Source organism: Rhinopithecus bieti, unplaced genomic scaffold (genome assembly GCF_001698545.2).
Source record: "Rhinopithecus bieti isolate Rb0 unplaced genomic scaffold, ASM169854v2 scaffold_26131, whole genome shotgun sequence".
NCBI lineage: Eukaryota > Metazoa > Chordata > Mammalia > Primates > Cercopithecidae > Rhinopithecus > Rhinopithecus bieti.
Genome location: NW_016812390.1, coordinates 1,539,554 through 1,552,619, shown reverse-complemented (window position 1 = coordinate 1,552,619; position 13,066 = coordinate 1,539,554). Strand labels below are relative to the sequence as shown.

The window sequence follows — 13,066 nt, the reverse complement described above, 5'->3', positions numbered from 1 at the left end:
CAGCAGGGGGTGCTCCAGGAGCAGGGTCCAAGCCCCAGAATCCCGCCCATCCTCTCCCCACCCAGCGAGCCACCGCCCCTCCTGCGCGGTGCCCTCCTCTGGGACGCCTCCTGCCCCTGCAGCCCGCACCAGGCTCTCCTTTCACAGCCCGCTCGTCGCTGTGCTGGGAGCTCATCGCTTCCTTGCCTGCCGGATTCATCCTTGCCCAGCTAGGGGGAGAAGGCTCGATCTCACCCACACTGGGGGTCAGGTTCCATCTCTGACCTCCACCTCACCCTGGGACAGGGCTCCATTCTTACAGCTCCCTCAGCTGCCACAGTTTCAGAGTCTAGGGGCAGCAGGGACAGTCCCCCAATGCCTCAGGAAAGCCCTAGGCAGTGCTGGGACCAGGGTACTGGGGCACTGCCCCATCCTATTCCGCACACAGCAGGCGCTCCAACTAGCCTTGCAGGGCTGACCTTCCAGACACAGGTAGGGAGGGAGCAGGAAGATGCACACACCTTGGCCCAGTGCTTACCTGGGGCCAGGAGGTCTGCTGGGGTGTGGGCTTCTGCCCTGGCAGGCAGGGGCTGACACTCATTTTACAAATGCAGACCTGAGTCTCAGAGAGGGCAAGTGACTGGCCCGATGTCACCCACAGTGTCAATGTTGGAACAGAGGTCAGAATCTTGCTTGGCTTTGCCGTAGCCCCAGCTCTTGCTTCCTGTGTTCCCTGAGCCCACCATGTGTCCCCACAGAGCCCCAGCTCACCTCTCAGCCAGGCCACGCTTGGTGAGGCCTGAGATGACAATGGGGTCAAAAGGTTCCTCCGTGCCGGAAATGGTGATGCCCAGGGGGCCCCCATAGCGCTTCAGCTCCACTGTGTAGCTGACAGCACCCGTGGTCTCCAGCTCATCTGTAAGCACAGGGACCCATGAGGAGGAGGCCCCCGAGGGGCAGGACCAGGAGCTGGGGGTACCCCCAGCTCCCTAAAGCCTTGGTCTCACTCACTCATACTTAGTTATTCATTCATTCACCCAGTCACTCACGCTCTGATCTCATGTGGCACAACCTGGGGACCCTGAGGCCATCTTCTGCCCAAATACCAGTAAAGAAAAGAAACATCACACCTCACCCACAATAATGACAACATTGATGACAAGAAACAATGGCCTCTTTTCCTCCAGCAGCCAGCAGGAAGCGAAGGGAACCCCGATCACCTTTTTTTTTTTTTTTCCTTTTGAGACAGAGTCTTGCTCTGCTGCCCAGGCTGGAGTGCAGTGGCGTGATCTCAGTTTACTGCTGTACCTCTGCTTCCAGGGTTCAAGTGATCCTCCCACCTCAGCCTCCCAAGTATCTGGGAGTACAAGCATGCATCACCCAGCTAATTTTTGTATTTTTTATAGAGATGGGGTTTTGCCATGTTGCCCAGGCTGGTCTCAAACTCCTGGGCTTAAGTGATCTACCCACCTTGGCCTCCCAAAGCGAGGGGTGTACAGGTATGAGCCATTGCACCTGGCCCAACTTTTCTTTACAAAAAGAAAAGAAATCTACCTCCTACAGTAAGCTTTCACAGAGTTAGAGTTGGTGACTTGAAGACTGCCCCTTTGAATCAGGGATTCGCTTTCCAGTTGGCACAGTTCTCACCCGTCCCTTTTGCCTCTCCAATCCATACAGCTTTTCTCACTCATTTGTGTCACTATCTGGCTTCAGTGGGGCCTGAGTCTGTAGTCCTTGCTTATCCACTCACAGCCTGCCACTCAAAAGGGCAGCCTTGCTCTTCCCTTGCCCTACCTACTCATCTGTCCACCAGCTGCACCCAGTAGGTCTCCTCTGCCAGGCTTGGTGCTAGACATGGAGGCTACAGGAGTGTCTCAAACTCCTGTCCATCTCACAGAGGCTCTGGAGGGCTCCAGACGCCGGGGACAGTGAGAAGTCTGTGGTGTTGCCCCCTCCTTCATTTGTTCAAAATTCCAGTCAGCCTTCAGCAGCACCCACCACCCTCCCTTCCTTGGCCAGAGGGAGCCCTGAATTGCAAGCTGAGAGCCCACTGGTCAAACGGTGGGCCTCTGGAAGCAGGAGGGCAGTGTGAGGGCCATACCAGAGTTGTCCTCATCCTTCCGGATCTTCAGCTTCACCAGGTCCTCGCACTGCCGCAGGATTTGCACAGCGTCCTCCATGGGGCAGTTGTCCAGGCGGATATTGTCGATGGCCAGCAGCTTGTCGCCTGGCTCCAGGGTGCCCGTCCTGCATGAGTAGCGGGGAGAGGGGGTGGAAGGAGCTTGGTGCATGCAGGTGCCATACTCACTACTGTTGGCTACTTCCCCTCCTGTGCCCCAGTGCCCCTACCTGTGTGCCACACTGCCTTTCTTGATGTCGGAGATGATGAGGGGTTCCCCTCGCTTCCTGCTAGCCGCTGGAGGAAAAGAGGCCGTGAATCTGACCTTGGTGGCCTCAGCCTGGGGCGGGGTGGCGAGGCCCAGGGGTCTGAGTGTGGACTCGGAGTCACTGGTCCTACTCACATTCTGATCCCACTGCTTCCTGGCTGGGTGACTGTGAGCAAATCAGCTCACCTCCCTGTGCCTCAGTTTCCCCCCTGTAAAATGGGGGTGGCACCGCAGACCTCATGGGGATGTGGTGAGAGTAAATCAGATAACACAGGCACAAGATATAGTATGGCCCTTCCAATGCCAGCTCTTCTTTCCTCCTGCTCCGCCCATCCCCCAGCAAAGTGCGAGCTCTTTGTGGAGAGGGGCTGTCCGCTTGGTGCCTGTGTTCCCAGCACCGGGCTCAGGGCCAGCACCCAGGCTCTATTGTGTGCTCAGGGAGGGGAACACAGAAGTGGACAAAACAGACAGCAATCTCTCCCTGCCCTCCTGGAGCTGGCACTCCAGTGGTGGTCACAATCAACAACACTTAAACGTTGATGAAGTGAGCTGCAGAGAAACCTGAGAAACGGGCCTGTGTCGAGGGCAGTAAATGTTCAGTCAGATGGTCGGGGAAGGACTTGTCAAGTGACATTTGGGCAAAGACCTGAAGGAGGTAGGGAAGAGGCCAGAGGAACAGTCTCAGATGCAAAGGCCGAGAGGCAGGAAGGGGCAGGTACGGCAGGGAGCAGCCAGGCCGGCTGCGGCTGGAGGGCTTGAGTTGGGGAGAGTCAGGAGATGAGGTCAGAGGTCATGGGGTCCAGAGCACAGAGGGCCTCACTGGGGTCTGAGGCCTTCAGCTTTTACTCAGAATAAGTTGGGAGCCACGGGAGGGCTTTCCCATGCTCACCCATTCTACGTTTTTCTTCTGTACTCCTCATTTTCATTCCTTTGACAAACATGAATTAAGCACCTACTGTGTTCCAGGCCTTTGCTGGGCTCTGGGAACACAGAAGTAGGCAGAAAACCAAACCCAGCCTGCATATTTGTCATCTTCCAAAGTTCTCTCACCATGGGCCCCTCACAAGCCCCCCGGGAGACCCACGAGGCCAGGGGACTCCCATGGTGCAGAACGGGAAGCTGAGGCTTTGGGAAGCTGGGGTCTTGCTGAGAACACGCAGCTGGGTCCCAGGGAAGCCAGCCTCCCCACACCCCCAAGCCTTTTCCTCGGGCCCTGCAGGGTGTCACGCCATGGAAATGCTGGTCCGAGCTTGGCGAGCTCTTTCTCCCCAGCAGGTGAGCTGGCTCCCGGCCAGGTGGCGGGGCAGACTCACAGCTGATGACGATACCCAGCTCCACACCGCGCTTCTTGGGCAGCTTCACATGGAACGTGCCACTGCTTGGGATGACAGACTCTGGAGTGGATGGACATAGACCGGCGTGAGGACCAGAGGAGGAGCCTCATGAACCCCAGCCCCATGCCCATTCTGGCTGTGCTGGGAGGGACCCCAAAAGTCACAGTCCTAATCCCATCCTCCTGCTTCTTCCCAACAGAGGAGGAAACTGAGGCAGAGTGACCTGACAGATTTGCTCAAAACTGACTCACTCTAGTCAGACCCACCAGAGTCAGGGCTGGAACCAGGCCTCATGCCTGTCAGCTGGTGTGGTGGGCGAGAAGGGAGCTCCCCACAGCCTAACAACCCGGTGTGAATCTAGCACATATTTCCTGAGCACCTACTATGTGCCAGGCTGTGGCTGGGTATTTTCACGTTTTCATTTCTCTTGGGCGTATGTCTTACCTAACCTGAGTACCACCCCTATAGTGAAAAGATCCTATCCACTATTTACAGATGGGGAGACAGAGTGGAGGGACTCTTCTATCCAAAGCCACACAGTGTCGAGATCACAGAAGCAGAATTCTGACCGAAACTGTTGTTCGAGGTTCTTTGCCTAATCCATGCTGAGAAGGAACCTGGAGTATTTTCAGCTCCCCAGCCCCATCCCCACTCGGTCCTGCCCCTCTGCAAAAGTTGCCTTGTGTGGAAACTTCTCCCTCCCGTGCCAAGGCCTCCCTTCCCAACACAAGCTGCAAAGCCCCTGGGAGAAAGGCACTGAGCACAGAGGGGGATAGGGTGGAGCGTTTGCACCCACAAGGCAGGATAAAGAGAGGAGGGGTGCAGGGCCCTGAAATACGAGGAGGAAGCTCAAGCCACTCACTCACCCGCCACATCGAACTCCACCTCTAGCACGACCTTGTGAGCCAGGGCGGCATCCCGAAGGAGCTGGTTGGCTTCCTCCATAGTCCCATCCTCGGTGGCGATGCCATTGATGGACAGGACACGGTCCCCTATCTGTAGCAGCCCACACCTGAACCCAGAGGGCCCAGCAGAGAGAAGAGGCTCTGTGACAGGTCCATTGGGAGAGAAGAATGCCATGCAGGGCAGGACTGAACCTGGGCCCCACCTCCTGGCCTGGGGTGACTCTCAGCTCTGCCCTGGCCCACCTGTGTATCCTCAGGAATCTGGCTAAGGGCTGGACCTTGCTGGACCTCAGTTTTTCTGTTTGTCCAATGGGAATGACGCCATGAGCCTTACAAGATGTATATACAGAGGACTGTGCCTTCAGGCAGACAGGGGTTCAAGCCCTGGGATTCCATGGGTAAGCTACGTAATCCTGGGCAAGTGAGTTAGCTTCTGTGAGCCGCGGTTTTCTCATCTGTAAAATGGGGCTGGTGCTGGGGCTGATGCGACCGTTAAGTGATGTGCTTGTGAAGCTAGGACTTGGTGCTGTGACTCAGTTTCTCTCAGTTGGAGAGTGGCAGGCTCAGTAGGGAGGGGGCAGGAGGCTCACCTCTCAGCCGGGCTGTCAGGCTCGATGAAGCACACGAGGGGTGGGGAGGACAGGGTCTCCGTGGCGAAGATGCCGCCCTGGAGCTGGAGGCCAAAGCCGCTGAGGGGGTCTCCGCAGAGCACGACCTCCGTGGTCTCCGTGTGCACAATCTGCCCGCCCGGCCCCACTGTACTGGAGGCCAGCGACACTGTAGGACAGGTGGGCCCAGCACTCAGGTGAGTCGCCCCACCGAGGTCTTCCTGCCAGGGCCTGCCCATCCCGGGGCCCAAGGCACTGGAGCCAGAGCACAAGGAAGTGGGAACCCTGACTCAATCCAGGCCCAGGCAGATCACAGCCCACTCTGAGCCTTGGCTTCTTCATCTGAACAATGGGATTGTGATTCCCACCTTGTGGGGTGCAGCAAGGACTAGGGAAGATAGTGGCTAGGACTGACTGTCATGCTGTAAAACAGGTTCTGGGGGTAGTGTAATTTTATTATATTATTGTGCTGTGATCTACTGTAGTATCTATTATATTATGTCACTCTGCTTTTTGGGAAGAGCTTTATTGAGATATAATTTACATACCACAGTAGTCACCTATTTAATGTGTACAATTCAATGGTTTTTAGTGTATTCACGGTTATGCAAACATCACCACAACACATCTGAGAGCATTTCATCAACTTCAAAAGAAACCCTGTTCCCTTCAGCCATCCCCAAAGATCTCCCTATGTCCCCCAGCCCTAGGCAACCACGAACCTACTTTCATCTCTGGATTTGCCTGTTCTGGGCACTTTATACAAACAGAATCATGCACCGTGTGGCCTTTGTGACTAGCTGCTTTCATTTGGCATAATGTTTTCAAGTTCATCCATGCTTTGCAGGTATCAGAATTGCATTCCTTTTTGTGGCTGAATAATATTCCATTGTATGGATACACCACATTTTGTTTATCCATTCATCCATTGGTGGATACTGCATTCCTTCCAGCATTTGGCTACAGGGAATAATGCTACTATGAACATTCATGTATAAATTTTTAGATGGAGATGACACGTGTTTTCATTTCTTTTGGGCATATACCTAGGAGTGGAATTGCTGGGTGACATGGCAACTCTATGTTTAAGTATTTGATGCATAAAGTTATTTAATAAATATTGTTTTACCTTCCATATGTGAAATATATTTGCATCATTAATACGAATCTTGGAAGTCATTTATTATTTATTAAACAAAATTTATTTAGTATTTCATTTTATTACTAATTATATTATTGTCATATATTATTAAATTATACTGTATATTATACATTACAAAATGTGTAATATTTTATGTTTTTAGGTATATTGTGTTTTTATGTGTATTTATTTATTTATTTTAAAACAAGGTCTCACTGTGTCGCCCAGGGTGGCTCACCAGCAGCACCATCTCGGCTCACTGCAACCTCTGCCTCCCAGGTTCAAGCGATTTTCCCACCTCCAGAGTAGCTGGGATTACAGGCGTGCACCACCATACCCGGCTAATTTGTTGTATTTTTGGTAGAGATAGAGTTTTGCCATGTTGGTCAGGCTTGTCTCGAACTCCTGGCCTCAAGTGATCTACCCACCTTGGCCTCCCAAAGTGTGGGGATTACAGGCATGAGCCACCGTGCCCGGCCTATTTTTTCCTTTTCACTACTATATCCCCAATGATAAAAATGGTACGTAAGAGGTCAAATTTTTTGGTTAAATTAATTAATAAATTATTATCAATAGCAATAATGATAGTACTTTCTTAGTTACACATCTCAGGAAGGAGACAGGTAGAGGAGTCACAAGAGCCTGCAGTCTCCACATCCCCCGCCTGTGAGCAGCACTTCTGCATCTTTTCACCTACATATTCCCCACTTTCGTGGCCAGGAAAGATGGTTGGTAGAGGTATATTTTGTCTCTGATCTGATTCTGAAATCTCTTTCCCATTTCCCCTTGGCTGCCAGGAAGTATAGAACCATATTTAGCTTTTTTCAGACACCAGGTGACCTGTACTCATCTCTTCTTTCACCTGGTTCTATCTCAAATGGCCAAGTTTGATCTTCTGTCCTTCCTGGAGGCCACTGTAGCTCATGTGGCAGGAGGCTGAGAACCCTTTGTGCATCAACAAAGGAAGACTCTTCCCAAGAAGGGTTTTGAAATTTTAGGCATTATTGTGTTTTGCCACTTCCACATGGCTCCTGCCTTATCATTCACTACTATTTGTCTTCTATTGATTTACTTTTCTTAATATGTAAATATCTTCATTTCAAAAGGGAAATTTTGAATAATAAATAAGCAGAGAAGTAAGACTGGAAATTATTACATTCTGGACAGCTAGTCTCAGGCCATGTCTTTCTCTTAGGGGAAATTAACAAACAGCAGCGAGGTGGTAAGGATATAGTAATGCAGCACTGAGACTTTATCCATGAATGAATCAGGACTGAATGGCAAAAAATGTGAAATCTTCGCGCAAACCTGAAAAGACTTCCTTTCCTCAAGGACTTTATCACCAAGTCCTAGGAATTTTTATAATAAAAATACAAGAATAAGAGTGTACAAAGTAACTGGCACCCCTCAGTGGTCCTCTTGTGCAGTGCACAACCTGCCCAGCCATCCATGACAGCCTGGTGTTCCAGTCATGTTATTTAACATTCCCACACATACACCTGGAGCTCTGCCCAAAATACCTCCCCTCGCCCCGACATACACCCTCTGGCAAGCCTCACTCTCAGACATACAGGCAGCCCAAGGAGGAGGGAAGAGACCACGGCTTACACGAGCTCTTGTGTTCCCTTCTTCGCTGCCTCCTCCGCCCCATTGTAGTTCGAGGACTCATGGGCTGGGATCCACGGGGAAGGGTGCTGGGGTTGTTGCAGGAAAAGGCGTGGTTCAAGGTCGGCGAGGAAAAGGGAGTTGAAGACAAGGCTGGGGAGATGAGAGCACAGCCCCGTGAACCCCAGCCGAGGCTCTCCACCCCGCCACACAGTGGGTGCTGGGAAGCCACCCAACCACAGGGAGAGATGGGGATGCCTTCCCCCTTCACATCAGTTACTCATTGTGTGACCTCAGGCAAGTCTCTTTCCTCTCTGGGCCTCAAAGACTGTAGGGTTTCCATAGACCCTGTGAAACTCACTACTAGGGACAAGGGCCAATCTCGCCACTGGAATGCTAGATGACAATGGGGCAGGTCACCTAATCTCTCTTTTTTTTTTTTTTAGTTGAGGTCTTGCTCTGTCACCCAGGCTGAAGCGCAGTGGTGTGATCTTGACTCACTGCAGCCTCAACCTCCCAGGCTGAAGCGATCCTCCAGCCTCAGCCTCCTGAGTGGCTGGGACAACAGGCGTGCATCAACACACCTAGCTCCCTAATCTCTGAGTCTGAGTTTCCTTCCCTTAGACAACAGGCATCACCCCGTCCCTAGGAAAGGCTACAAGACTGGCCGAGCTACAGCAGGGCAGGCACATTACATCGACTTTGGTCCTGGCCAGCAGGTGTGGCCCAGGTGGGCATCCTGCAGTGGCCGGGCCGGGGGCTGTGGCAGGAGGGCACGCAGGGGTCCCAGCGGTGCAGCTGCTCACTCCTCTGCACTTTCACTGTAGCCAGCGGAGAAAGAGGAAAGAGAGGTGCAGGCGTTAGTGGCTGAGGGCACTATGAAGCCAGGAAAGCAGGAACCAGAAGATCCTCGCGCTTCCCCTGAGCCAGGCAAGGCATTTAGTAATCTGCTCACATGTCCCAGACGCCTACGATGTGCTGGGCACTGTGTTCAGAGTGCAGCTGCCGCCACGTGGCAGCCCGAGAGGCAGGGACAGGAGAGGGAAAGGAGGCCAGGCCGAGGCCCACTGCTGGGAGGTTATGGAGCACGGATTTGAACACAGGCATCCTGCCCTGGAGCCAGAGAGGTTTATGGCTATGAGTGCTGCCCATGAGGTTTCTCCAAGAAAGAACTGGTGAGGAGTGCAGCTGGCAGACAGTGTCCAGCTGCAGCACTCTGGGGATATACAGTGGCTCTGCAGCCCAGGCAGCCTCGGCCAGTGGCTGAGCACCAGGGGCACTAGGGCCTGGCTATTTCTGCCCCACGCTGGACTCTCCAGGACAGCCTTTGCTCCAGGGCTCCCTGCTGGGTTGGCCAAGGCTGAAGTGCACCACAGGCTGAGGCTGCTCCCCGTTCCCAGGCTGCAACCCTTCCCAGCCTTATCCACAGTGAATTCTTTGCACTTCTGCTCCAAGTTTCCAGGGAATACCCCCACCCCGACCCCCTAGGAGACCCTGCTTCCTCCACCTGATCCTCCAAACTGGCCACCATACAACACCTCTTCCCAGACTGCCCCAGGCCAGCTCTCCTCTTGCACTGATGGACAGGTGAGGACTCAACTGTCTCAGCCAATTGATTCTGTCTCCTTGAGCCACATCTCCACAGACCCCTCCCCAGGGCTTGGCCCACTCTGGAGCCAGTTGCCTGGGTGAAATCCCAGCTCTGTCACTGACCAACTGCGGGACCTGGAGGAGTCACTTGGCCTGTCTGTGCCTCAGTGTTATATCTGTAAAATGGGACCAAGAGAGTGGCCACCTCCTAGGGTAATGGGGAGGATTAGAATGAGTTAATATAACGTGCTTGGAGCAGTGCCTGGCACTTAGTAGAAGCTCAGTTAATGAGAGCCAAGGGGTTATAAGCAGATGTGTAGCCTTGCAATGCTACCTCAGCTTTCCCTGTAAAGTGGGAGGACAGAGAGGGGTCATGAGGAAGAAATGAGGCATGCAGGCTGCAGCACCAAACCTGGCACGCAGCAGATGCTCGATAAATGGTACGAGAATGAATGACACTGTTCCAAGCCCTAATGTCGCCCTGATCAGCCCCTGGACTGTGGTTCAGTGCGGCTTTTTCAGAAGCTGGCAGAGACCATAGGGAAGGACTCTCCCCAAGGACTGTCCTCCCAAGCAGATGTGGGGGATTCCGGTCTCTTCCAGAAGATGGGGTTTGCAAAGGGTGGGGTGGACAGACGCCTTCCTCACCCTCCAGCTCTGCCCTTAGGGCTAGGATGTATACGCCTGGGCGGTGCTCTGTCCTTTATCTCCTTCAGCCTCCCCCGTGTCTGTGCATTAGCGGTCCTCCCTCCTTTTTACGGATGAGGTGACTGGGACCCAGAGAGGGAAAGGCACTTGTCCAGCTGCTGGGAGCAAAGATGGGACTTGCACTCAAGGCCCAAGGTTTGGTCTGCTGGAGGTGCTTTCCTGCCCTGAGCTGAAAGCTGCCCCTCTGTGGCCACCCTCCACTCTGCCCCTGGCCCCAGCTGTGCCCTCTGGACCCTCAGACCAGCCACTTCCTCTGCTCTTGGAAATGCCCAGCACGCAGCTCCCTGCTCATAGCTGGGAGACCCTGACAGTTCACAGGAGAAACTCCAGGCCCTCTCTACCTTCCCAGCTGCCTCCTCTGGACCTGCTGAGGGTCCCTGAGAAGAGCCCAGGATCTAAGTTCTGAGTAGCAGAGAGCACAGGACTGTTCCCTCCGTCATTCTAGCCCTTATACTCCTATTAATGCAACCTGTGATGAAACCAGCTTTGGGGACATCTATGCCAGCAGGCTCGATTCAAACCCTTAAGTTGTTTCTCTGCCCCACCCTCCTAACGTCAGTGGCTGCTCTTGAGAGTTTTGAGCTTCCCTGTGCAAATGAAGATTTGTCCTAGTACATTTTAGGCTGCTCCTCCCAGCCTGCCCAGGGCTCTGGTCCCGGGCCTCTCAGGCCTCATGACTGCCCAGGTTTGGGCCCTGAGATCTGCTGAGGGGACCCACCTGCCTCTGAGGGCCTCAGTGGCCGCTGACTCTGGGGCACAGGCAGGATCTCCAGCCGCACCTTCTCCGACACGCTGGCCAGGAGCTTGGTGGCCTCAAGCAGCGAGCAGTGTTCCGTGCTGGTGCCATCGATGGACAGGATGTGGTCTCCAGGGTGCAGGGCTCCGCTCCTGGTCGAGCAGGGGAGCAAAGGTGGAGGCCAGTCCAGGCCAGACAAAGTCGGGCCGCCTCCCCCTGTACACACCGCGATGCGTCGGAAGTACCCAAGGTGGTGCCTTACCCTGTCCACAGCTGGCTGGCTTGGATGCGTCAATGTGATGACCTGACTGTTCCGAGGGGAGGTGTGGTGAGCGAGATCCCCCAGGGCATGACCTGGTGTCTTGACTATTTCCACATCAAGGGTCCTGAAGCATTAGCCACCGTGTCTGCATGACGGAGAAAAAAAGTCTGAAAGGCAAATTCAGCACTTTTCCTCCCCAGCCTCACTCTACTATCTGATTACCTGTGCGGGAGAAACTGTTAAACCCATTTGATTAACGTAATTTTTATTATTTTTTCTTTGTTCTTTATCTTCTACCAGTGTTCATATCAATTTGACAGACAAGATAGCAGTGGAAGGAGGGGTAGAGCTCAGGTCAGGGGGGGGGGGGGGGGGGGGGGCGCGGGGGGCTGACGGGACTGTGATCCCAGCGCGCTCTGCTGCTTGGGTGATATGAATTTGCCATGAGTTTATTAAGAGCCTGTGGTATACCAGCACTAAATGGTAACGTTCACAGCAATCCATGCCCATTCGTCCAGAAAATGGCCCTCCATTAACACAGCCCCCAGGGCTGGAAATCGAAACTTTGGCCGCATCCTTAGCTCTGCCTCCGCCCCTACCTCCCATGTCCAAATCTCAGCAATCATGGTCCAAGCTGGACCCATCATCATATGACTGAATCCCCACATCTTCCTCCTCCTTAGCCTCCCACCTGTTAGTTGTTAGCTCTCCCTGGACGCTGCTACGCTTCTATGGTACTATGGCCTCCCGGCTTCACCTCACCCCGCTCTGGCCCTCACTCCTTTCACTCACCTTGTGCCAACCACGCAGCCTCCCTCACTGTGACCACCATGCCGGCCCATCTCCTGCTCGGCTTTGCACTTACTGTTCACCCTCTCTGGAATGCGTTCCTGGACATTCCCTCCTCATCCCATTCCCTACACTCCCCTATTTAGAGAGCACCCCCAGCCTGTCCCATCTCTCTCCCACTGCCTTTTCTTTTTTCTGCAGCACTTATTGCCAACTGACATGCACCATGATCTTATCTGTTCGGATACTGTCCTCTCCCCACCAGAATCAGCTCCATGAGAACAGAGACCTCAACTCTGTGTGTTTAGACTGGATCCCCAGCGCATCAACCGATGCCTAGCACATATTATTTATTGCCCAGAGAGGCTGTGACTGTCCCAAGGTCATGCAGCCTTTGCAGTGGTAAAGATCCATGGCCACTGTCGCCTCCCCCCATCCCGGGCCTCCTCCTGCCTCAACCCATACACTCAGGCCCCCAACTCACCAGGGGTGGCCACATCATACTCCACCTGAAAGAGTGCCTCGTGGCTGCACTGCCGCAGGGTGGCCAGGGCGGTGGCATGGCTGGCCCCGTGCAGCGGGATTCCATCGACGCTGAGCAGCCTGTCGCCCACCTTCAGGGAGCCCTCCCTGCAGGGAAGGGCCGGTCACCAGCCTGGCCCGGCAGCAGCACTGGGCACAGCCTGTCTGGGAGGGCGCTGGGAAGGGGGGCGTGGAGGATGAAGGAAGCAGAGAGTGGGTGGAGGAGGAAGGGGAGGAGGGGACGGGTGAAGGGGCGCATGAGTGAGTGAAGGAATGAGCCACCCCAGGGGTGGGGAGCTGCATAAAGCAAGGGGGGGATGAAGACAGGATGGGGCGGCTCTGCCGCCTGCCACTCCTCTGGGTGTGTAGTAATTCACAGACTCAGCGCAGAACCCTGAAATGTCTAAGCTGGGGGTGCCCTTCAAGTGCTGCCCCAACTCTTGCCTCAGGGACAAATGAGAGCACCAGGGCCCAGAGAGGGTGTGAGCTGTGCCCATGCC

General features: G+C 54.1%; 1 protein-coding gene across 1 annotated transcript in view; it reads right to left on the bottom strand.

Moving 5' to 3' along the window:
* Positions 1–13,066, bottom strand: part of GRIP2 (glutamate receptor interacting protein 2) — a 36,280-nt gene that overhangs the window by 18,563 nt on the left and 4,651 nt on the right. The window contains 12 exon segments of the mRNA XM_017896283.1: positions 751–895; positions 2,081–2,226; positions 2,329–2,395; positions 3,680–3,760; positions 4,567–4,712; positions 5,196–5,382; positions 7,963–8,112; positions 8,655–8,780; positions 10,976–11,167; positions 11,282–11,368; positions 11,371–11,400; positions 12,529–12,674. Coding sequence (XP_017751772.1) covers positions 751–895; positions 2,081–2,226; positions 2,329–2,395; positions 3,680–3,760; positions 4,567–4,712; positions 5,196–5,382; positions 7,963–8,112; positions 8,655–8,780; positions 10,976–11,167; positions 11,282–11,368; positions 11,371–11,400; positions 12,529–12,674 — 1,503 coding nt within the window.